This window comes from Agelaius phoeniceus, chromosome 3 (genome assembly GCF_051311805.1).
Source record: "Agelaius phoeniceus isolate bAgePho1 chromosome 3, bAgePho1.hap1, whole genome shotgun sequence".
In the NCBI taxonomy this organism is placed as follows: Eukaryota; Metazoa; Chordata; class Aves; order Passeriformes; family Icteridae; genus Agelaius; species Agelaius phoeniceus.
The window spans coordinates 116,359,352-116,385,142 of record NC_135267.1 but is presented as its reverse complement, the minus strand read 5'-3'; the positions used below and the strand labels follow the sequence as shown (position 1 = coordinate 116,385,142).

The 25,791-nt window shown below is 46.3% G+C and overlaps 1 protein-coding gene across 1 annotated transcript in view; it reads left to right on the top strand.

Moving 5' to 3' along the window:
- The first annotated feature begins 12,434 nt into the window (after window positions 1-12,434).
- Window positions 12,435-25,791, top strand: part of JAG1 (jagged canonical Notch ligand 1) — a 35,363-nt gene continuing 22,006 nt past the window's right edge. Inside the window, exons 1-3 of the mRNA XM_054628917.2 lie at window positions 12,435-13,040; window positions 13,857-14,162; window positions 24,781-24,832. Of these exons, the coding sequence (XP_054484892.2) occupies window positions 12,969-13,040; window positions 13,857-14,162; window positions 24,781-24,832 (430 nt within the window). The 5' untranslated portion in view covers window positions 12,435-12,968. The remainder of the gene's footprint in view (window positions 13,041-13,856; window positions 14,163-24,780; window positions 24,833-25,791) is intronic.

Here is a 25,791-nt window from a genome sequence, read left to right as displayed (position 1 = left end):
CTTGCCATCAGCGGCTGCAGAGCACTCTCAGCAGCACAGGCACTCTTTCTCAGGGAAACATCATGCTTAGAATCACAGCACAGTGAACTGTCAAGTCTTATTTCCCTTCTTAATGGGTTAGCAAATGGGCTGGTGGTTTTTCACAAGGATCTGACTTGTGAATTGATAGTGTTTACCTTGGCTATTATTTTTAAGGAAGCCTACTCTGGCCACAGTACAAACATCCCTTTTGCTGCAGGCTGTCCCTTTGTCTGGCACTCCCGGGCTTGGAGCCTATTGACTGGTCCAGTGCTCACGCAGAGAGGAGCTTCCCTGGATACAGAGCTCAAACTTTCACTGGTCTCCATCCAGGCTAAAAGTGGCCACTTAAAAAAAAAAAGTTCAAAGAACGGGCAAACAATTCAGGAGGCCTGGAGAAATAAAACATTGCTAGAGGAAATCTCTGGTGCAAACAAGCCTCAATAGGTACAGTGGGAAAACAATGTTTTCCACCCACCCCTGAGCTATCCCAGTGAGAGTCTTCAGAAGAGCAGCATTCCTCCAGCCCCTTGCCCTCTCCACAAGGAGCAGGCATCGTTTGTGCACCGCCCAGGGGAAGATGGGAGGGTGAAATGTGGCTCCAGTGATCTGCACAGGATGGGTGCAGTGGGGCCTGCCCTTCCTGATGAAAGGCTGCTCCGCAAAGCAGAGAGAAAAGGGCCTGTCTATCTAAAAAAAAAGGGAAATCAAATCTTTCCAACTACCAGGCAGTGTAAATCCAGCTTATGCCTTGTCCTTGAATCTATAGAGCCCTGGAAACCCATTCTACCCTAGCAATATGGACCAGGGTGCTTTCAAAATGTGGGTGGCTGCAGAGGAAAGAGAGGGGGATGAGAGGAAGAGACATTCTCTGCGTAAAGAAATGAGGCTGATGAAGAAATGCTGCCTTTCCACTTTCTCAGGCCTGGATGAAATAAATGACACCCGCACAAGGAAAGAGCTGCTCTCTACCAAAGGGGCGGTAGGTGCCACACTTGCAGCTTCTTCAGCTGGAGAGGCACACGGAAGAGCTGCCAACACAAAAGGGAAATGGAGACGTCCGCAGGATCCAAGGAGGGAGCTATCCCCAAAACCCCAGCTCCTCTTGGCTGTTGGACAAAAAACCCTTCTCCCTTCTGCAAGGTCCTTCCTCTTGTGTGGAGAATTCTGTGAACAAAACCTTGAGCAGTTCAGGAATTACATGCCCATCACTTCATGAAGATGCATCCAAGAAGGGACTGGACAAGTCATTCAGCCGAAGAATGACTTCATTGCAACAATTGCCACTTCCCTATCACTTCTGTTTTTAAAACTGGTTATTGCAGCAACATAGTCACTTACACATAAGTGAAAAAAGGAGTTTAAAACTATTTAGCACGATTATTTTTTCTATTAAAAACAGCTCTGAGGTAGATTTGTACTCTCATACATAAATTCCTACACAAATGCATTCCAATGTAAACAGCTAATAGTAGGTACATTCAGAATTGTTCTGTTCTGCAAGTATGAAAGCTAAACTACCTAAGTATTGTAAGTTTACTGACCCAATGATGTGCTTTAAGAGAATTGTGCGTGAGCAGTGAAACAAACATGTTTTGCCACAGACTTTGGCAGAGGGAGGCTCAGGGAAAACTAAAGAAAGAAGGAAAGTAAGAGATAAGATAGGGTGGTGAAAGGCAAAAGTTGGTATCAGTGAGATCTGCTGCTGAGTATGCCCCTTATTTGTTACTTTGCAAATACAATGGAGATGCAAAAACAGGCTGGAAAATTCCTCTGAGGAGAAAAATCTATACCCCTATATACCCCTCTCCAGTATCTTCTTTAGCAATCTTGCCTTTGGTTTCAGTGTAACATGAACGGACCTATCTACTTACAAAAGCTTCCCTCTTCCCACCAGCCTTGTTTGTTATTTTATGTGTTTCTGCATCATTTGCAGAGTTTGCTTTGATCTACATTCCTCCTGGATGTGCAGTTTCCTTTTCAGCTACCACAAGGAAAACTGTTTGGTTTGAGAATTTTGAAGCTTATTTTGAAGTTTCGCTGGCCCAAAATACACATTTTTAATCCAAATGAACACAACTCAGTGCTTTCAGCTTTTCAGCCCTGGTTGCCTTCATTTCAGGGAAAATCTCTTTGAACAATAAGTGACACTTCATAGTCTAATAAAAAGTCCAAACTGTAGTCCCAGCTGGCTGGGAAATGAGAGCATTCTGTTTGCTACACCTGGGTTTGAATATGGACACTCATACATAATTTGGTCCTTGAATTGCTTTCATTTTAGCATCATCCTGAAATGTTCAGTGTTTTGTGTCACATCTGACACCCACTAACAAATACCATGCTGCTCTAAAACATTTTCAGAGCAGGTAATTAGGAATTCTCCCAACATTTCTTTATTACAGGCTCAATCTGTCTTCCACCAATGGCAGAATTCCTGCAGCCTCCAAGGGCTGACTGGACTTTGGTGCAATTGCAGAATGGCTGTAAATCCTTCTGTATGGAATATATGATATTGAATGTAAAGTTTGTGCCATTTTAATCCTTCCTCCTTCTCTAGCAAGCATCACAATGCTACTGCACTAGGAATAGTCCACAGACAAAACACAGTTCACAAATAACAGGTAAACAATCTTCAATGAGAAGAGAAGCCAGGACACATCCTTGGATTGACTCTTTGACTGGGAAACAGGATATATTCTTCAAGGACCTTGCAGGGATGGTCCCAGAGGACAATTAGAGATTAGATCTTCTCTTCTTTGGGGTTAGGCCACAGGAGTTAACTTGGGAAACAATTCACATAAACAAAGTGCTTGCAAGAGGAAGGGCACTGTCAGATTCTGCCTCTGTGTCTTTACTAGACACGGGCCCTCGTGTCAAACTCCACATCAAGAACTTGATTCAAATGGTAGCACAGCATTAATTGACATCACCAGTACTAGAAAGGAGCAACCCCCTGAGATGCTGGAGATTAATTAACTATTTTGGGAAGATTCTTAATGAGATAGCCTAGAATTAGAGTATCCTGATCCACTGACTAAAAGTAAGTAAGTAAAATGTGCTTAGTATCAGTCAGGGGATACTGAGCTCCTTCCAGAAGAGCAAGTGCAGAACCTAGGAGATTCATGCTCTTCTCATCTGCAGCCTGGTCTATTATAGGCAGTCAAAGGCAGAGTTGCTCTCTGTGAATAATATATAAGAAAAAATTGGGGAGGGAAATTTGTCTTCCACTGCCTGTGTGCACTTAAGCAGTGGGGGAAAGTGTTCCTACTTTGCAAGAAGAAAAAGATTCCTCATAGAAACACAGCCATGCCCATTTTACCAGAGTAAATATTAAGAAAACTGTTACCAGGGATAAGTAACTGAAATATCTGAGAATAACTTCTCTTTTTCATGCAGATATATAAATAAAAGGAGAAAAATGCATACACATGGAGCAATGTGTATGTCCACCATCATATGAATTATGAATATGAAATATACAAGTTATGAATATGAATTATTAATATTAATTATATGAATGATGAAGTCTAAATAGAAAATCTATAAAACTTATGAGGAAGCTTTTCTGGAAGAGGAGACACATATATGGGACTTGTAAATTGCTCTGTGTTCAATCTAAAATTAAGTAAATGGAAGCTGTTTCTTGCTAGGTGTACGTGGATGAGGCAATTGCTGATTCTAAGGTGGTTTTCTGTACACACTCTCTTGAAACACATTTCTCTGCATCTCTAAGATATAAGACTTTAATAATAAAGATACATTAAACACGGTGATGGTGCTCCACGTAGTTCTTTCTGCAAAGCCAAATTCCCCATCTAGGAAAGTCTGAAGATTAAAATATCACAGAAGAAAATTATTACTTGCACCCAAAAAGCAATGCCAATGGACAATCCAGGAAAACACGTGGTTTCTTTTCTTTTTAAATTAAAAGTGTCTAGAAGCACACCTAGATTGTGAATCTCAGATAAATAAGCAGAAGGCTGGAAAGGCCCTGTATCCCAGCTGGCAATGCACTACGAAAGCAGCACATCAGGGTTACCCCAAAGCCGAGCCCCCAGAGCAGAGCCTGCCTCAGCTGTGCTGCCTGCCATCTTCTGCATTGTCAGGACCACAGCCTGCATCATTAAGACTTGAAACCGATCCACTCCAGTGATTAGGCTGATCCAAGGACACGGACAGAAGAGCAGGATTTAATGGGCAGGCAGGCAGGAAAAGTCTTTTAACACTTTAGAAAACATTGACTTGGTGGAAGGAATTGGCTAGCTCAAGGGATTAGTAATGAGATACTGAGCCCCTTAGCTCTAGGTCACCACACTGAATCTGGTCCAGGTCAGTAGAAATCAAAAGCTGTTGCTGTTCAGTGGCCTTCAGGAATCAGCTGGTGGTCCCAGCCCAGCCACCTCTGGCAAAATATCTGTACCAACACTAATGATAACAGTTGGCAGCACTTACAGGAAAGGCTGAGGGCTGGCACAGTACAGAAAAGTCTGAGCAGAGGAAGATGTTCCTGCAAGCACACTAGCCTGTGACTCAAGAAAAATGAGAAAACAAGCTCCCTCATCTTCTACAGATTTCCAGTGTGACTTGGGGCATGAAATTAAGGATCATGTTCCAGAAAACTCTATTTCCTCACTGCAATAGTCTTCACGAGGCGTTTAATGCCTAAACATCTCTGAAGCTCAGACCCCCACCTTTAAAAGAAGCACTTTAAAGTGCTTCTGCAGGGAGATCCTGAGTAATGGGGAGATACAGCAGCTAAACAAGAAACCAAGACAGGGAGCAAACCCTTTCCAAGTAAAATCAGCTCCCCTACCTCTAAAGCAAGGCATTTGCTGCATATGCACCCATTCACAAAGCTTTGTGCTTCAGGTGCTTTAAAAAAAGGAAAAAACTAAATTCCCCTTACAGCACAGAGTACCCCCAGAAAACCCCAAATTTCCACTGCTGCCCAGCAGAGCCACATCAAAGAATCCAGCTGCTCCCAGCTTTTATCCCACCTAGGATGAAATTCTAATGTGTTGTGCAGAAGGTCAAACAGATTATCATAATAGCCCCTCTGGCCTTAAAAACTATGAAATTGGAGAGTGAATCACAGGACATCAGTCACCATTGAAGGCAGGATGGTAGGCGGCAGGGCTCAGTGATAGGGTGTGATGTGGCAGAGTGAATCCAATGTTCTTAGGCCCTGTGAAGCTGGGAAACTGACATTTTGCCTTCTTTGTTGCCCCTTTGGGACACGGTGAGATGCAGGTTATTACAATAACAAGCCCGGTCCGCTGCCAACGCAGCCTAAGAACTCTTACGGGAGAGAGCGCGTGAAGGATTGAGAAACACTAGTTATTTTCAAACTGGATTAAGTCTTTCAAAAGCTAATAGGTTTCCAATGAGCTGTGGTGTTGCTGCTGCAGCTGCTCTAATTTGAGAATAAAAGAATGCAGGCTTTGTGCCTAGGGACCTGTTATTGATCCCAGCAAGAAGGATGGGAAGGAAGGGGGTAGAGGAGGGTTATCCTCCTTTCAGCTGGGGCAGGGGCGTTCCTTTCAAAGTCACATTATCTGCTAGTAACAACAAAACCTAACCCCATGACATGCTGCTCTATACAGGATTGCACTTGTTGAGAACTGAAAGCATCAGAGGAAAAAACCTCCACTGGCAACCTCGGGCAGCAAACTGCATTGAGGGCCCACGAGACTCAACAGATGGGTCTCGAGACTCCCTCATTAGGAAACGTGCCTGTCCCTGTGCATCTGCTGCCCTGCTCCATGCCACGCACTCATTAGCATTGCGGGCTCACAGATTCCTTAGCACGTGCTTCCAATAAATATTGGACAGAAGGGAGGGGACGGAAGGAGCTGCAGCGAGATGAGGGGTCACCCACAGGCTGGGAAATCCTTCCACACACACGCTGCCCTGCAGCCCCACAGGGGGGAGGACAATAAAAGGCAGCCAACCACAAATGGGCAGTTAAAGGGACAGGTGTGGAATTGCTTCTATTCAAGTTGGGGCAGATCCTCATTCGTTCCTCTCTGCCACAGTAAATAAAAATCATCATTATATATAGGAAAAATCCCCACAATTCGGGGCAACACACAGATTGTGGATCTACAAGAGTCTGTGGCCCCTTTCAGACAGAAAGCTGGAGCACACTTCAAAGAAGTTAATTGGTTTTAAGGGTCCAATTCTACAGCCAGGCTCTTTTTCTTTCACCAAGCTGTCCTGCTGCCATAGTGCCACAAATAAGGGATGTCCTTCACCCCACCTGGAGTGGTCCAGCCTCAGGGCTGAGATCAGGAGCAATTGAAGAGAAAAATCATCTCCCCTGTGCTTGAAGACCTTGTGAGACAAAACAGCAGTCAGGGAGGCAGGAATGGAAAACCTTCCAGGTATTGTGGCAAGAGCAAAGACAAACCTTTACCCAGAGAGGCAGGGTGACCGGGAGCTGTACTTGCTCAGACTCCCAAGAATAAGTCCCTTCCTTTGCCACCTCTCCCTGACACCCCTAGACTGTTCTTATTCCAGTCCTTCTCATTTGCTCTATTTTCTACTATCCTGCTGGAAGCTGCAAGCATTTTGACCACAGCTAACTCCAGAGTGCGACTGGAAGAGTCTCAAGTGATGAACTGTGTTGATACAAATCTTGTCCAAAATGCAGAATTTTTAACACCAAAACTCCCACAGACTCTGATTGTTCCAAATGCTGCTGGCTCTAACACCCAGTCCTGTCAGATCTCTTGCTGCACGATCAGTGACAGAAAAGTCCTCAATGCACATCTGCAGGTGGTAGCACTGTTGTGACATTCAGAATGGTCAGGAGACTTTTTTCATTCTTGTGTAAAGGATGAACACAGAGAAAGACATTTTTCTCCCCTTTAGGGCCTTGTCTTTATCTGTACTACCAAGGACACCAGCCACCCGCCGTGGCCTGTGCTTTATCTAAAAACATTTAGCTGATGCAAAAAGGTTCCTTCCAGCAGGGAGTCAGCAGTGCCAAGGGACCAGGTAAAAACAGGCCACTGTGCACATCCCTGACTCCCTGAAGAAAGGGTTTCCCCTGCAGATCAGCAGCATCACTCCCATGCACTAAACTTTGTGGCCCAACCTCCTGGCCACTCCAGCAAGTTACTTAAACATATCCCTTACCTAAAGGTTTTTGTTTCTTGATTTAGGCACATCTCTATTTTGGGCTGAAACTGGATTTTAGAAATCTTAATGTCTTTAAAAGTTTCTTCATGCCAAATGAAGCAACTCCCTTTATCCCCCCACCACAGGAATAAGAAAAGTCAAGGCCCAGAATATTAGATCAGCCAGAGAATGAGTGCAGGCAAAGGCAAGAAGTCATTTACTGTACACTCAAATTTAAATCTGCTAATCACAGCTCTCTTCTCTTTAGACATTTCCTTAGCTAAATGACACCCCTGTGTACTTCAGTCTTGCACCTGCAGGCTAATTTGTGATTGAGAACATATTGAACACATACTTTCACATGCAATTAACAATTAAAACAATCTGCATGAGAAGAGAAGTTCGGGCATTTTGATGCTGTCATGACAAGAAAATGAAACTTGGTGTGAGCACTTCCTCAACAAAATTGGCTCAAAGAAGCACCTTTGCAGAAAGCTGTGAGGAAAACACTACTTGAAACTTGGAGCTCTTTAAAAGCACCCCATTGTTCGCTGGAGATGGGGCTCAGCCCAGGCTTCAGCGCAGCCTCTTTGACAAGAATAGCCGAGTTGCTGCTTATCAAATGAAAGTGTGATCTTGTCTGTGACAGACGTGCCAGCACTGCTCAGTGTCACAGTCTTTGCACCTACTGGGAGCTACTCCACCTTGATAAGCTGTACCCCTACCCAGATCTAAAACCATAGTCTCAGCTCTTCCCTGCTTTTAGAAAGTGGGGATTTGAGATCACATCACTGCTGCACAGGAATCCCACCCCTGGGGAGGATAAGTGAAGGACAAAGCAGTTGGGTCCACAGGTTAATGTGGAGGCATCTGATCCGTGAAGGGTTAACAGAGAAACAACCAGAGAGCAGGTTTTATGTGCATATAAATAAAGGAAACTGAAGGAAAAACAGCACTATTCCCTGGAATGGAGTAAGGTCTCAATTTTAAGCTGTGACAGAAAGCAATAATGTTATGGATTCACTTAATTACAGCTGGATAAAACATAAAGGCTCTACAACAGACATTTTTTCGTACTGCAGCTTTAACTCTTTCAGGGACTTTACTGGTTCTTACTGCAGTACTTTCTGACTACCCCCGAATCTTTTTTTTTTTTTTTTTAATTAAATTGTTCTCGGAGTATCCTCTGAAATAGATTTATTGCCTCACTTTCATTCTGGGGAATGAAACATTTCTAACATACAGAAAAACTAAGGTAGAAATTTCACAGTGACAAAATGCACATGCACAATTAACACAGCACAGCTTGTAAATTTTAGTTGTCTGAAGCAACACATTCCAGGGAAAGGGGAAAGTAAGGGCTCACGGCAGCAAACTGGATTCGAGGCTCTGGTTACTAGAGCATCTTCTCCAAAATCTTTTGTCACATTTGGAAAGCTTGTCTGAAGACACAGCTTTAAGAAATTGCCTGACTGGGAAGAACTGAAGCTTTCATGGAAGTGGGAATGCACTCCTCAGTGCTGGGTAAACTGTGCTCTTTCTCTAACCTCTGCCACTTGCTCAACTTTCTAATCAGTGGTAGTTTTCTCCCCTGCTCCATTTGTGAAATAGTCTAACACCGGGTGTGGCTTCCCCACAAAACGCTTCCTAATTAGTTTCTAAGCATTAAATGATTATGGAAGCGCAATTCCCATTCCACTCAGGTGATGAAAAGCTTTACAGGAGTTCAGTCTCACTTTGTAATTAGAGAAATTAGCTTTCTAAGTTTAGATCACTCAACTGTGCAATGGGTTCATCTGCTGGAATGTGTTGCTCCGAAATGCGCGTCAGCCGAGCAGCGGCGCGGCGCGGTCCCTATCTCTGCTCCGCGACACTCGCCCGAGTGGGCAGGTCACCTCCGCAACAGCCGGAGGAAAATGAAGTGTGGTGGGTGTATTATAGGAAAGGCCTTATCTAAAAGCTCACTCATCCGTGATTGACTGCGCTGATATGCCCTTCTCCTTGCAACAGGGAAGCTTAACTCCTAGATAAAGGATTAGCCGAGTGGATGAAATTTCACTCTTCCACTCAGCTTGTCCAGGCTTACATCTAACACTGCAGCAAATTTATTTTATTGGCTAATTTCAAGGAGCAAAACTACTTTTATAAAAATCTGGAGGAACAAAGGACTCCTTTAGCCTCTTCATTTGCTGTGAAAAGAGGTCATTGAGCTTTATGAATTCTTTTTGACCACAGATTCCACATGTCAACAGATTCTTTTCTGGTAGTCCTTTAACTAGTTTATTGAAGGCTGATGCAATGTCAGTCCCCTATGATTATGCAACTGTCTTCATCTGCATTACAGTAGTAAACAAAAGTTTAGTCACCGACTCAAAAATGAGATGCATCAGGTCCCTGAACGAAGAACTTTTCCAGGGGCGCCATTCCAAGCTTACCTTCAGGTATCACAAATCTAAGGAAATCCTGTGGGATTGTTCACAGCCATGGCTCAATGAGTCACTGAGCTTTAAAAGGAAATTACAACTTTCCTCACACAAAGAATTGACTTCACGACACCTGACCCTCGTAAGCCAGACACTCCCTCTAAAGGCTGTGATCCTGGTCCCACCGAAGTCCTGGGCAATCTCCCAGTGGCCTCAATGAACAGCTCTATATTAGGGAGCTGATTCAGGCCCAAAGCCTGAATTGAAGCACTGCCTCAACGCCGGGCTTTGGCACACTCCATGTCTGTAACGGCTTCTAATGTGGATGTGATCTAATTATGTCGGAATAGGAAGATTAGCAGGAAGTAACTTTACGCAATGTAAAAAGCCCAGTGCCAGACGCTGAAAAGTTCTTCAGCAGCCACAGAGGAAGGCACGTCGGCTCCACACCTCCTGAGACGTGCAGGCAGAGCCTTGCAGCAGGGATTTTATGTGCACCGGTCCCAGGCTGCTCCAAGCAACTGCAGTTCAGGGCCCTGTGCACACGCAGCAGTTTGCACGTTGCTGTGGCCCTAGTGAAGGGAGCATCTTGAAAAGATACTCGGGCTGCAGGCAGCTGTGCAGTGGCTGCAGGCAGCTGTGCAGTGGCTACAGGCTGTGCTGTGCAGTGGCTCAAGGGGGCCACTGGGTCTCTGGGCTCTTGACAGCCCGGAGGAAAAAAGCAAGAGGTGGGACTCCAAGGGGAAAATTCTAGACTAAATATATTTAGGGGGATTTTACTGCTGACTTCCATGAGGTCAACATTTCTTTCAGGGCTGTAAGGGAGAGGGTTTGCAATGTGCTTCTGCACATGATTCATGCTCTGCCTTGCTTTACCTATCACTAATACTCTCCATCTCAAGACACTGGGAGACTTAATTCATTAATGCTTGCAAAGCATTTTAAGTTGTTGGACAAGTAATTCTGTTTGAGGGCAGCTACACTGCTGACTCACAAGCACTGTGGGAAAGAGACCTCTGGATTTCCTAAGCACTGGAGTCAAACAGGTGGAGTAACCTTTTACAGAAAGGCCAACTCCACACCTGCCCTAAAGGTACGGAGCATACCAGCAGCAGCAGGGTATTTAAAGGCCCAGAGGAGCAGATGTGTGGCACTTGGGAATGAATAACATTTAACCAGGCTGTGGAAGCTAACCAACACCCACTGGGAAAAAAGAAGAGAGGCACTGGTATCACCAAACTGCCATGTTGCAGATTAAACACCATGATGGTTTACCAGCCTTTGAAAAGTTAATGAATCCGGTGAGCTACAACCAGCACTGGTGGAACCTGGGGGCTGAGCGAGGCTGGAAGGAGAATTCAGCAACTGCGCACCTCACAGGCGTGCCAAAATCACCAGAGTGTGATCTAAGCTGTGAACTCACCAATGGGAACAGGATCTGCAGGAGTCAGGTGGAAGTCTAAGCACAGTTCTAAGGTGAGGGGCACAAATACCACCAGCTTTCCAGCCTGGGGCACCCTGTAACGGGACAGACCTCACCACAGCCAAGAACAGGCACTTTGCTTTTGCCATAGGAAATGAAAACAAAGGATATAAAATTAGGTCAGAAATCTTGTTTTCCTCTGTACCACAGACTGTGGTGTATAAAATAGACATTCACACATCTACTGTGTTAGATCAGGGTGGAATAGATCGGGACGTAAGAATAGCTGTTCTGGGTCAGACCGAACGTCATGTAGGCCAAGTTCCTGTCGCCAGCGCCTCAGGAAGAAAGGGACAGTGATGCAGCGAGTTCCCAGCACAGTCACCCAACTTCTAGACCCACAGCCCAGGGACTTCCCAAACCAGAGACAAAGTTAGGGGTGGGGTTTTTTTGGGTTTTCTTTTTTTGTTCAACGCCCTTTGATGTGTGGCTCTTCCTCTGGGAACCAGTCTGAACTCTTTTTGCTGCTGTGCAAACTTTTGGGCTTCTCAGTAACCTGTGTCAGGGAGTCCCTTAAGTAAATCACCTGGCTGTGTAGCTCTGGACCTTGCTCCTCAAAGGATGTGTGGCAGAACAACCGCAGCACCCACCTGAAAACTGGGATGAGCCTCTGCAGCGCGGGCACAGGGTCCCTGATGGTCTCGGCACTCTGCCAGCACTGTGCTACCGGCACTAATCAGCTGAGGGATCTTTCCTCCCACTTGGAGCGCGGGAGGCCCTTGGCGCCGCGACCTCGTGTCGAGGCGGGCACGAGTCGCACGGTGGCGACTGCCACCTCGGCTTCCCTCAGGACAGCGGCCGGCCGGGGCTACCTGAGAGTCGCGGGCCGGCCGCGCCTACCGTCCCCTCAGGGCGCGCCGGCCCGCTCCGGCAGCGCCCCCGGCCCGCCCCGCCTCAGCTGCCGAGGGCCGGGAAGAGAGGGTGGCCGCCGCCGGCCAATGCCCGGGGAAAGGTTTCACACCGCAAAAAGTGTCCCCCAAAATGCTTCGTGTTTTGTTCTTCCTTCCACCAGCGCCGAGGAGGCGAGAAGGAACGGGCTGCGGCTCCGGGGCGGGCAGGACCGGCGCGTCCCCTCAGCGAGCGGCGGGGCGGGAAAAGCCCTCAGCCGCGAGCGCCGCTGAGGGAGCGCCGGGGCCGCCGCAGCGCGGCTCCTCCTGCTCCAGGCTGCGCTAGAAGCACCTGCGGAGCGGCGCTTCCCGAGGGACGGACCCTCGGGGCGGCCGGGGCGCGCCGCCTCCCTCAGGCGGGGCAGCCGCCGGGCCGCAGCTCCCTCCATGCCCGCCGCCTCCTCCTGCCGGTACCTGCCTGCCCGTGCCATTCCCCTCCTCCGCGCCCTCCTCCTGCTGTCCCCCTCATGCATATGGATGGGCGCATGCGCCTGCCGCCCTGGGCTAGATGAAGCGGAGCGGCGGCGGCGCTCCCAGACGGGCGGGCGGCTGCGGGGCGGTGCGTGTGCTGCATGTGCGTGTGTGTGTGTGAATGTGAGTGTGAGTGAGTGAGTGTGCGTGTGTCTCGGGGGGGCCAGGGGCTCCGCCGCAAGAAATAAAAGGACTGGGATAATAATCGCCATAATAAAACAAAAAGAAAAAAAAAAGGAGAGAGAGAGAAAAGAAAAGGGAAAGAAAAGAGGGGAGGCGAGAGAATAAGGCGGATAAAAGGAGGCTGGGCTGCTTTGCATTGAAGAGCGGGGCGCTATTGAAAGCGCTTGAAAAGCGGCGTTGTCCGGCGCGGGTGCGCCGCGGTATATTAGAGCGGGGCGGCGGCGGCAGCAGCAGCGGCGCCTCCTCCTCCTCCAGCTCCTCCGCCTCCTTCTTCTCCTCCTCCTCCTCCCTCCTGGCCCTCCCCGTCCCGTCCCGACCCGGAGCGAGCGGCGGCGGCGGCGGCGCTGCAGGCGGGCGGGCGGGCAGCGCGGCGGCGGCGGCATGCGTGCGCCCCGGCGGGCAGCCGCGGCGGCGTGCTCCATCCTCACCCTGCTCCTGGCGCTGCGGGCCCAGGTACGTACCGGGCACGGCTTCCGCGCTCCTCCGCGGGGCTTGGGGACGTGGGTCCGGGAGATCCCGCACGGCTCCTCCGGCCGGAGCGGAGCTGCTGCCCTGGCTTCTCTCTGGAGATGGCAAACGCGGGAGAGCGCCTTGCAGCGAGGCTTAATTCCTGGGAACGAGAAATGCGATTACTGCAAACCGCTTTTATTTTCCCCCCAAAATCACTTTTTTCCCCTTTTATTTTTCTTTTTTTAAATACTCTTTTTTTTAAATCAACTTAATAGCAGCGCTGCTGGGGTGATTAATGAGCGGGCTCTGCGTCTCAGCTGGGCAGCTCCAGCCGTGCCCGGCTCGGCTGCACCCCGGAGGAGGCACAGGGGTGGCTGGGTGCCTTTCCAGGCAGTGCATTAGGAGCTACATCGTTCTGCTGGGTTTGCTCCTCGCGTATTGCACTCTTGGTTTAGTTTACTTTTATTTCCTAACCGTTTGGAAGCCTTCCTCGCGCTGTGTTTTTCGGAGCTGGCACTTAAGGTTGTTTTTTGGCATTAATGGCGTTATTTAGTTGGCCTGATTTATGAGCCCTTCTCATGGATGTCTGATAGGTGAAAGCTTGGAGTGGTTAGCTTTGTTTTATTTTTAACATTATGCATGTGCCTCTTGAAAGCACACTTAAAATTACTTTTTCCTGTCTTCAGAATTGTTGTACATTGCGTTTGGGGAAAAAAGTTAGGTAACTGTCTGTCTCTTGTTTCTTTTTTTTTTTTTTTTTGTTCGTTTGTTTTGTTTTTTTGTTTTTTTTTTCCTTCGGTTCTTTCTTGGGATTAACAGGTGACTTTAGCGTCAGGACAGTTCGAGTTGGAGATCTTATCCATGCAAAATGTGAATGGTGAACTGCAGAATGGAAATTGCTGCGATGGCACCCGAAACCCAGGAGATAAAAAATGCACCAGAGACGAGTGTGACACCTATTTTAAAGTTTGCCTGAAGGAGTATCAATCGCGGGTCACTGCTGGCGGTCCTTGCAGCTTCGGATCCAAATCCACTCCTGTCATCGGAGGAAATACCTTCAATTTAAAGTACAACCGGAATAATGAAAAGAACCGGATCGTTATCCCCTTCAGCTTCGCCTGGCCGGTGAGTTGCTTGAGCTGCTCTAGCTCTGTTGGATGGTGCTTGAGATGTCCTTAGTGAGCTGAGCTCTAACTTCTGTGCCAGGGGAAGAGGGATCGGGATTTGGGAGGGAGCAGGCATCTTGGCAAGAGCGTCGGGAATCCGCAGCACAGAAATGAGTAAAATGTAGTGGTGTTTTTGTTTTTGTTCCCTGGGGCTCACAATGCACAGCCTGTTAAATTTGAAAGTCAGATGTGCAGTGAGGGGGATCTAAATGGGTCAGGGAAGCAAACCCAGTATCTCTGCACTTTACAGCATGAATAAGTCTCTTGAGACTTAGAAGGTCAGAAGTTCATTTTTTTTCTTTTTTTTCTCTTAACCAGTGAAGTCTTGGGCTTAAGCCAGAAGAGCAGTGGGTTAGGGGCTGTAGAGGGATCCCGTGTGAAAAGTGTGTGTCATAGCTGGCCTCCTTCCCCGGAGCGTGTTTGGGAAGGCTTCCTGCTTCTCCCAGGGGGAAATCTCGCTGCACTGCTCGCTGTGGATGGGAGCTGCTGTTGCTGTTCTGGGTGCAGTAGTTGCCAGCTTCCCTGGGAAGCTGGCTGTGTTTGGAGGTGCTTGTGGACTCCAGAAGCTGAAGACTGAGAAAAGCCTGGCTTTAGCTTTTGGTGCACTTCACCCACTCCTCCCCACAGCACACCTTTTCCTGGCTACCTGCCCCTTGTGGTCCAGAGATTCTGGCTTCTCTTCAGTTGTGTGCAAAACTCGGAGGCTCAAGGAGGTGGAGCTTTTTGCCAGGCACTTTTCCAGCCTTGTCCACTCTAGTAAATACTGGTCAGCCCCTCAGAGCAGAGAGATGGAGGGATGGGTGACCCCTTCCTTCGTCAGTCATCCTGCTTTGTTGTTGGCTGGAAAAAACACTCAGACGTTGCTGCTGCTGGTTTCTTCTGGAGTGCTCCGGAGGGTTGAGGCTTTGATGGCCAGCTGTGCAGAGGAGCCCTCAGCTCCCCGCAGAGAAAGTGAGGAGCATCTTTCCAAAAGGACATCGTGCAGGCCAGCCCCAGAGAGGCAGGCTCAGGGAGGGCCCCAGGATGTGTGGACATGGACAGTGCCTGGCCTCGGGTGGCAGGAGGTGCGTGGCTTTTGTGTCTGGCAGTGCTGCGTGCACTGGGGGGCTCCTGTCTGGCTCTCGAGCGCTCCCAAATTTCTGCTCCTAAAACTTGTATTTTGAGATCACCTAGGAAACAAAACTGTTTCCCCCTGCCACACACACCCCTTCTCCAAAGGCGCTGAGCAGACAATTTCCTACCAACTGCCTTGGGGTATGTTGATGCTCAGCAATTTTGTAAATCCAGTCATCCTAACCTAGATGCCTAAGGTCATTTTTGGGAGGGGAGGAGGGCGCTGAATGTGCATGCAGGGGAGGGCAGAATCTCATTTCCTATCCTCTGCCACTATCGCTGCTAGCAAGGTGGAAGCATGCCTGGACCCTCCAAAGCTTGGCCCTTCATGGTCAGATAAGGACTGGTTGCTGGGAGGGCCTGGACTTTTTCTGGGGGGAGGAAAGCCCGCCCCAAAAGCATTCCTTCTGCAGCTGTGGTGTAGACACCCACTTTGTGGTCCTGCCGCCAAGTGCTGCAGGCAGCTGTGCGTTCTTCAAGTGTCCTGTGCTGCCTCCTACCTGCCTCCGCTCTCAGCCGGGACGTGGGGAATATCGAGGGCTCAAGAGGCACAGGGCAGAAATTAAGTCGCCGTTTTAAAGGAGATAGTATTACAGAGTACAATAGCAGAGTTAACAAAAGTATTCTCTGTTGGAAGTACAAGTCTGTCCTTTATTTCTTTCCCTTTTCTTTCTCTTCTTTTTTTTCCCCCAACATGAAATGAGATAAAACTGTTATCAAATATGCCATCAAAGGGATAAAGGGCTTTGTAAAAATCTGAGGTATTTGAAGCTCTGCCAATGGCTGTAGTGCTTGTGTTGCAGATTTTGACTTTTGTCAGAGAAGTCAGGTACATCAAGGATTTTTTTTAAACTAGCTCCCAGTAATCTGACTGTCTTGAATCTATAGGTATGCATATAAAAATGGTGTGAAAACTAAACACGTTCCTTCTAGCAGCCTCTCTCTTCATAGGGTTGGGAAGGGAAATCTGTGTGTAGAGGGTGGGTTTGGGGGGTGGGGACCCTGGGAGAAGTCTCTTAAGCTTGCCTGCATCTTAGTAAAAGAAATGCTTCTATTGTCCTGCTGAATCTCATTCAGCACTGGAATCCTGGAGCAGCAGCAGCAGCAAAACTCCAGTGCAACCTTTGAAATGGGTAAAACTCAACAACTTGAGACGCTTGGTTCATAAGCCTGGAATTTTGGAATAAGCTCTTGCATTTTCCCAGGCTGAAATGCACTTTTTGAGATGCTGATGATAGTCCCTGTGCAATTATCAAGCCTGCTTCCCAGCTTTAGCTTCCACAGGACACAGCTTTTATGCTAGCCATTGTGACTTCCAAATGGCATTTGAACAAAAGAATATCTAATGTGGCAAAGCTCTTATTTGTACTAAAATTGTGTACACAAATCATTTCAGGCATTTTCAAAGCTCTCCGGATAAAGTAGTAAACTTAATTTAGTCAGCTCTAATCTGATGCTGAAATTTCAGAACTTAAAAAACTCTTTAGGTGGCTGAATACTGTTGACTTCAGTAAGAGCTTGAGATTAGCATTGCATTTACTCATGTGGCTGATCACGAGAGGGTATCTTTGAATACATTCAGCTGAAAATTATAGTAGAGGTAATAAGAGGCAGACCAAAATGTTAATCATATTGCACTTGAAAATTCGTGCCCTTCTCTGGATTGTGTTCTACTCTGAGGGAGCCTTTTCTTGGATGTTCCAGCTTGAGTCAGTAGTAACATTCAGAAGTCTTGTTGCCTTGACTACTTAAAAAAAATTAAAAAGAAAAAGCCTCTTCCCATGTCAAGCTGCCCCCTTATGCCATTTGTGAAAAATAGTTGCATTGCATTAGAGGCCTTTATTCATCACGCAGGAGAGGAAGGGCAGAGAATGGGGTGCTTTAAAAGTATTGTTAGAGGGAGCTTGCAGTTGTAATGTAGATTCGGAGTGTCAGAGTCTTATTAATAACTTATGGGGTTTGCTCTTGTCAGTTTTGATACGTTCCCCTGTGAGTAATGGGTGTGGAGACGGTGGGCCATAAATTAATTTAAGTGATGGGAGGTTTGAGTAAGTTGCTAGGAAACAGGGCAGCAGCCCAGCATAAAGGAACTGGAGTGGATCAGAAAGCTGCCCCTGCAGTAGCTGGTAATTCTTCAGTGCATTGAAACAATAGTGATGATGATTAAAAAAAGTAAAATGCACCAGGGCTTGCCTTACATTCATTTGGAGACTTCACTGACTTTCTTGACAGGCAAGCTTGGCTTTATGAAGCCGTATAAAAAAGTACGGAACAAAAGCATTTCCATGTTCCACTTGTCCAAGTGCTCTGTCTGAACAAGTTTGGTTCCAAGGCAGACACATGCTCTTCTCTCACATGAATCAAACCTCTGGCCTTTCTTAAAGAGCCCCAAGCGTGATGGGTGCTGCACCTTGAGGGAGCTGAGCATCAATTAACTAAGCAAAACTTAACACTACACTTTGCTTTTATGTAAAGAAAGATCTTTTGGGGCTTTGGCGAGACTGAGTAAGAAGGTCAAACTTGGCAATTCCTTTGGTATGCATAGCTCCAATTTCAAACAGCTTGTTTACCCCAAAATTATGCTCCTTGTAATTATTTAATATTGGGGCCAATTGCACCAACACACCAGGAAACTACTGAGGTGGGAAAAAACCCTCCAGCATCTCAGTGAGTTTAGCATAAAATACAATTTAAAAGAATTTTGAACATCTTATTTCAACTTTAAAATAAAAATAGTCAACCTTAAAAAAATAAAATAGCCCCTTTTTCATGAAAAATCTTAGTGGTCCTGATTCCTGAAGATGTAAAATGTTTTCTGGGTAGGAGTTGTTTTCTGTGGCTACAGAGACATAGTAAAAGAGCTTTAATGTTTTTTAAGCTTTGTGAAATTATTCCCTCTCTTGACACGAGGTGTCCAAAATACTAATCTGCAGCTGATATTTAAAATAACAGCATTTTGAATCTCAGAAAAAATATCAGAACACTCATTTGCTTTTTTTCTTTCTTTTAAGCCCGGTATGTCACAGTCATAAGACTAAAATTTGGCTTTTGATTTTGTTTCTTCTCTCCCTCCAGTTAACTTCTTGAAAACTTATAGAAGCAAATGCTAGATTATTGTTCAAGCTTTTCTTGAACAATAAGTCATCTTGGAGCATGGGCAGATCAGAAGAAATTTTTATAATAGCAAGATGCATATTAATCAAATCCATACTCTGTCATTTATTGTTGATTAATAATATAAATCTTAGCACTCAAAGTGTAATGTTTTGCCTAGGATTACTATTCTAAACAGAGCTGGGAGTATTAAGTGACATCTGAAGCATAATTAGCATCACAGGGCTGTTTTTTTCCCAGGACTGGAGAGAAGTGATGCAGCCATTCAGAGGTTTTGGACTTCTTACATGTTTAAAGAGTTTTTTTTAATGTTCCAGCCAGTTCAGAGCTTCACCTTCATGGTAAAACCATTTGACTATATTAACATAATATGTCTAAAAATAAATCCTCATCTTGCCTGCTCCTAGAATTTTTGTTCTTGTTATAATAAAGGCCTGCTCCAGTTTAACTTCAGTGGCAGCTGGATTGGGCTTGACACTGAAGCTTACTCCTAAACTTTCTCAGGCTATCCACATCCAGCACTGTCAGCTTGTTTATGCAGCTGGAAGTCAGCATGGCTGAAAATGAATTGCATAAAATCGATGCTTTATACTTAAAGTTGCAGCTCCTTGAAGGAAACACCGCTTACCAGCGGGCTGGAGGCTGGAGTAGGAGTCAGCTGGCTCTGAAGCTGGGGAGCTTGGCTCTGAGCTGTTTATTCCAGCTTCACTCCTAATGCCGTTGTGATGCCCTGCAAACAAAAGCCTTAAGCTACGGTTCTTAAAAGTACTTCTCTGTAGATAAGGAGAGGTATCTCTGTAGATAACACAAATGACAGGATTGGTTTTGAAAACTGAAACTAAGCTTGCCTTTGAATTTCTCTAGATGGACAGAAGTTTAATATGTTAATTGACCCAGTTCTAATAATTTAACTCGTAACCCCTGTGTCTTAACACAAGGAAAGATGTCAAAACTAGAAGCTGTTGCATTTGTTTCTTGTTAGTCTGTGGAGCTCATGGTTCTGTGGTCACTATTCTGCAGCGTAAATTACACTCATTATTCTTCTAGTGTTCAGAAGAAACTGCAAAAAGTGGATAGAAGTGGTTAAAGTGGTTTGTAAATAGTCAAACATCCAGAGTCCTTTACCAGCTCAACCCAGTTCTTAGGCACTTAGGTAAATAAGTAGAAAGGCTTCTTGTTTAGGCTTGCTCCATGTGAACCTGACTGTTTTGCTTGGCTGGCTACTAGGTATTCTGTCTATTAACCTTGCCACCCTTTTGTAACTGGTGCATTTAATTATCAGTGGGATGCTTTAAACAGGTAGGGGGACTGATAAGGGCAGGTAATCTGCTTGTTGGGGAAGGTTGAAAGCAACCATTGACATTTTGGCCTATCTGCTGCTCTTTGACAAGTGGGGCTCCGTGAGAAAATAACTCCGTAACTAGATAAGGTGCTGATTAAAATGCTGCTGTTGTATGAAGCACCCTGCTAGCTGAGATCACTTGAAATCATTAGGTAAAAAAGAGAGGGGGGAAAAGGGGGAGAAAAGAAGCTACTATACTTTTTTTTACCTATTTTTTTTTAAAGACAGGGTGGAGGGAAGACCCCAAGTCTCCCCCCTGAGCCCAGTACATTGTCCTGTTAATGCATGCTAGTTTTATGATTGGAATACATTGTAGTCCGGCCACCCAGACAGAGGCATTGACTGCTAATATTAACCAAGAACAATAGTGTGGCCATACTGACTGCAGTGAGGATTACAGAACATAATGGGGCCTATCCAAAAATAATGCTAATACAGGACAAGCAACAGGAAGCAGCAGTAGACTCAGCATTGCTCGGCTCCCAGACAAACCATGGACTTACTTCACACAATGGCAACTTCAGCACATTATGTATTCACAGGATACTCATTATTCCAGCAGGCTTTGCCAGATCAGAGATCAGCCTGGTTTACTGGATGCTTAAGCGTATGCATAGTTTGGATAGCGGTACTTTTGTGTCCTCCATCCTTTGGCAGGAGGGTGGCCGTGCTGGTGCACGAAGGTCTTGACTTGGGCTGCTGCCTTCCCTTGCCAAGGCAGGACGGGGGCAGGTCTCTCGAGGGGCTGCTGACATGGTTCAGTTGGTTTCCATGTCTCCTTTCGGTGGCACTGCAGGGTTTACTGGCACTTAGAGCAGCAAAGGAGCTGCTCAGGATGAAGCCTAAAGGAGCAGCGTGCTGTGTTTTGGTGTGGGCATATTCTGATGAGGCTCTTGGCTGGGCTGCCTGCTGGGGTTCAGCCGAGCTCTTGGCCATAGGCTTTGAGGCGTGAGAGAGATTTCCACGGCTTGGGCTGTGTTTGTATTCACCAGCTTGAGGGAGTAACAGCTTTGTAGGGTGTTGCCGTGTCCTTGCGTAGGCTGTCCCAAAGAGGAGCTTCCTGATGATGTTCCATTTCACAAAAGGTTAAGAGGGTTAGGTGGCTTTCCTCCTTTTCTGGAGTACACTCGCATATCCTCTGGGTGAGGAGCCAGTTACCTTTAACTCCTTTGAAGGATGTTCAGTTGTCAGGGTTGACCGCCCGTGGCACAGTGTGGTGATGCATCTGCGCGGTGTCGTCGTGGAGTGACAGTCCTGGTGCTGGTCAGAGGAAGCGGGTTTGTGGCTAGCTTCAGAGATGCCCTCCTCCCTGGCCCCTGGGCACAGTGAAAGGTGCCTCAGTTTCCCTCGTGCAGGTGTCACAGCTGGACGGCTGTGGCCTGCTGTGCCGGTGTCCTTGGGTGCAGACAGGGTGTGTGTGAGCGCCGTTCTCAGGCTGCTGCTCACAGCTGTGCACAGCGTCAGGAGAGGGCGGCTGGGCTTAACCTGCTCTCCTTGTTTGGCAGAGGAGGAGCAGGGCTCTGAATGCAAAACTTCCCACTGCATTTGTCTAGTCATGGTTTCACATGCTCAGCAAAGCTCTTGCACGCTCTAACCACAGGGCTAGGAGGGAAAGGAGTTAGACGAGTTGCGAGCCCTTTGAAAACAGAGGCAGCGCTGCAGTGAGGAGCCGGGTGTTTTAATCTTGCTCTGGCCCACTGACTCGCAGAGTGCCTTCAGAAGCCAGAGCACAAAAACACCTCCTTTGGGTGGATGTCTGGGTGAAGGGAGGGAAGAGGGTAATCAAGCAGAGAGCTTTAAACACCTGTTTACCTGCAGCTGCCAGGATTAGTTTTAATAACCAGAAAGGAGGTTGCACTGCCCTTTGAGATCCTTAAAAGGGACAATTTCTGATGGGTTTCTGGTCTGCACAGTCTCTCGAGCTGTACTATCAGGGGATCAAGACACAGTGTCAGTGTCTTGTCATTGAGGAAAACAGCTCTTGGACACTGATGCTTGCTTTGTTTCTTGGAGAACTTGACCATTTCCATCCTCTCCTAGCTCCACTCACAGAAATTCTGCTTAAATTTGGCCATGCTGCCTTTCAAAGCCCTCGTGACTATCTGCAAAGTGTAAGGATTTGCTGTTCCTTTCAAGCTGCCTTTCCTCTCAAGCCAGAATCCCTGCCTTCTGGTCAAGCTCAGGTTTACAGTGGCTAATTGGGTGTGACTCTGGAGAGTTCACTGCTGCCTTGTTGCCTAGGACATCACTTTGATGGAATAAGGTGCATGATGTGGAATTCTTGTGTCTGGATATATATATTTATTCAAAGATGGGCAGAGGTCATCTATGGGCATGGGAAAACTTAAACCTCCACACTGTAAGCAGTCATTCCTGAGATATCTGAATCCTTGATCTATAGAGTGGGGATGATATGCACTTCTAAAAAATCTCAACAGTGCAGCTTTGCACGGAGCTGCTTTTCTGGGAGGGCTGAGGGAATTAGCTAGGGGTATGTGATAGTTGGATTGTTGAAGAGGGTTTGCTACTGGTGTGAGGCTCTGGGTGTCTGTGTAGCTTTTGTTTAAAAGTGTCCCATTCTGAACACAAAGTCTTGGGTTTTTTTGGTCTTTTCCCCATGCTGAGAGGGACAGAGGCAAGGGATCAAATGCCATTCTTTGTATCACCCCTTTTCAGGACAGGCACTCTTCATTTAATGCATTCAGACAAAATGAGAGGGGGCAGTTAGAAGCAAGGGAATTGCCAGGGTAGGTCTGTTCCCCCTGCATTTTGTTTCCATCCAGGTCAGCTGAAGCATCTCCTCTGTTTTAACCAAACTCCTGTGTGGTAGTGGAAAGTGGTCACACAAGTATCTAGCAACAGTAGCACTCACAGCTAGGATTCAGCCTTTCCTTTCCTTAAGGGCTAGGTGTGTTGGTAAACAGTCCTGAGAACCAGCAGGGAACTGTTGCTATGAGTTTAGACAAAATATCTTCCAAAACAATTATGCAAGGCCGAAAGGAAAACATCCTTAACTTTATTGGAAGTAGTGCTAGTTGTCATAATTCATTCTCTAATATCATAATATTTTTTGTCAAGCTTGCAGTAACATGTTGAGCTTGTGCTGCTTAATGTTGGTAATTAAACCACTGAGGAAGCACCCAAGATAGTGCAATCTGCATCTGTAATATGGCTCGGGAGTTCTATTCTGGTTTTGTTTGTTTGTTTTGGTTCTTTCTTTTTTTTTTTCACCACTGACTAGTGCAAGGACTTCTTAAATCTGTTTTAAGCGGTGTTAGATGATTGAGTTGCATTTCATTTTGGTTTATTTGATTTTCACAGTTTCTTTCAGGTTGTCAGACTCGGTCTAGAATAGAAACAAGTAACATATAACTTTTCATGAAATATTAACCAAAAATGGTTCAGGCCAATGGAGCCTCTGTGTAGAAGTTTGGGTGCATGTCTTGGCTTGCCCAGCTTTGCTTACTTTTGGAAGCATTTTCCCACAGTTATCAGGAACGGAATGGAATCCTGGTTTGAATATGAAACATATTTAGGCTATACAGCAAGCCGGTGTCCATCACAAACTGGGTTTTCATTCAGAGCCTCATGCTGTGTCCAGTCGTGAGAAAGCAGTCTGCTCCAACTCTTGTTCTCTTTTTTCTTTTTTTTTCCTCCTTTTTTTGTTTCCCTTCCTCTTCAGAAGTCTGAGTTCTACCTTACCCCCGTGCACCTTGTAGCAGCTCCCTCTCAGAACTGCATTTTGGTCTCTGTTACAGAGAGGCACTGCAGACCACAAATGAGCAGCCTGTGACTGAACATGGACACAGTTAAGGAGAAATAAACCTTGCAATGCACAGTTTCTATGGCAAAGCATCAAAACTCCTCACGGAATTTTTATTTGTAGTGTTATTGTTCTGCTCTCTGGAAAGATGTTACATATATTGCCTTATCTGTGGCTATTATTATTTTTTACTTTTCAAGTCATATTTTTTGCTTATTTTTCCTCAGCTCTCCCCCCCCCTTTCCTTCTGGAGAGGAGGTGTTTTGTTTTGGTTTTTAATCATTGTGTAAGTTTGGCTGGCTAAATGGCAACTTTGAAAGATACAGCCCGGATAATAATATCTCGGGGTAGAGCTGGAGGAGGAGGAGGAGATGTTTTAATGGGTCTTGTTCTCAAGTTAGGATTGAAGATAAAGGTGGCTTAGATGTAATAGCTGGCATCTTTCCAGCCCATGGAGTCACTTCAGTCAGTTTATGCTTATGATTATTATTGCTGGAGAGCTCATTGGCAGCTTGGAGCATCTGTAGAAGGGACACGGGTGGAGAGCGGACTTGCCTTCCCCTGCTCTTCCGAGGAGGCTTTCTCAGCCTTTGTTTTACAGCGCTTCTCTCTCACCCCACCCCCTTCCATATCCATCAGTCCTTCCCCGTTACCTGATACTTGTGGGAGCTGCGATGGCCCTCGTGCAGACAAAGCTTTCAAAGGGGGTGCTGAAAAGCAAAGTCCCTGGAGATTGCGCTGTCAAGGCAGGGCACAGTAATCTTAGCAACACTCCTTGCTTTCAGGATGGCTGGGGGAAGGGACATCCAGACTATTTTTCTGTAACTAAAATTCTTTTGAAGCAGTTTTTGAGAGTGGGGGTTTGGCTTGGGGTTTTTTGATGCTGCTGTGCTATCCTGGTGCTTTCTGTCTTCCATGTGCAGTTGTCCCACATGCTTTATTTCAGCTGGAGTGCAGTGTCAAAGGCTGCACTTCCTGGTTAAGTACATAAGATGCTTTAATGATGACAAAGATGAGCTATCCAAGGTGAAAGGTCTTCTAAGTCAGACTGGATAAGGTAGCTTACGGGGTTTCAAGAAGATCATGTTTGTCTAAAGCATAATCTTTTACCTATTTCTGTGTTCAAGTATCTGCTTTGGGGTAGAGACCAGAATTTTTCTTTTTAATTAAAATTGTTGGCAGGTTGGTTTTTTTTTCCCTTAGTCGTGTGTGGCTTTGAAACTAACTCTTATTTCTCTTTTGCAGAGATCTTACACGTTGCTTGTCGAGGCGTGGGATTACAATGATAACTCCACAAGTAAGTGTTCCTTCCTCTGCCTTATTTAGTTCTGACACCTCTGTGTCCCAGGCACTGAAAGGCCTCTGGGAGCCTCCCCAGCTTGCTGTGAGTTAGAGCACAAGGAGAGGGAAAAGCTCTGCCCCAAAGAGCTTGGAGCAGTTCCTCCAGGCTCTGCAGCAGCCTGTCTCACTCACATTGCCTGCAGAGGGTGAGTAGCTTGCTCACCTAGGCACCATCAGTGTGATGCCTAAAAATAGATGCTGTTAATTCCTTCTTTCTCCTCTGGGAGAGTAAAAGCCAAAGGATTTCTTCAGTTTTCTTAATTTGGTTTTTTTGGTCCTGTTTTGTTCTTTTTAATTAGGACCAATATTCAGAAGGCTAAGTCTTGTTCACCTGAGACCTCTCTATAAACTCTATAAGTACTTCTCAAAACTGAATGTACTGCTTTGAAAAAGAAAACAACTTAAAATCTGTGTAAGACTTGATATCCACATCCATCTAATGACTGTAGATGAGAAAGAAGAGTTACTACAAGCTCTTCCTTGGGAGTTGGATGTCTGGGGGTTTGTATGCAGGGGCTGAAAAAATATTTACCAGACACCACCTGGTAGGGCCGGCTGAAAATCAAGGGTGGGGATCTTTCTCCTGGAATGTCTCTGGTTGGTTTCAGAACCATTCTGCTCAGCTTTTCCCGTGGCTAGAGGAAGCTGCACAGGGTCTCTGGGTGCATGAGGTGTTCTGCTTTTTGCCTGCTGTTACTGAGGGAGGTGGGCAAAATCAGCTCTATTTCAACCTAGGGCTTTAACACAGTGTGTGTGTGGTAAAAGCCACAGGGGAGAGTGTGAATCTCAACTCATAAAGCTTTTGTTGACACAACAGGCCTTTCCTTCAGCAAGCAGGCAGCAGCACTGTGCTCCATGTTACAGAAATCCTACAGCAGCTTCTTGCAGTCTGCCTTGGAGTGCCAAGGGGGCAGC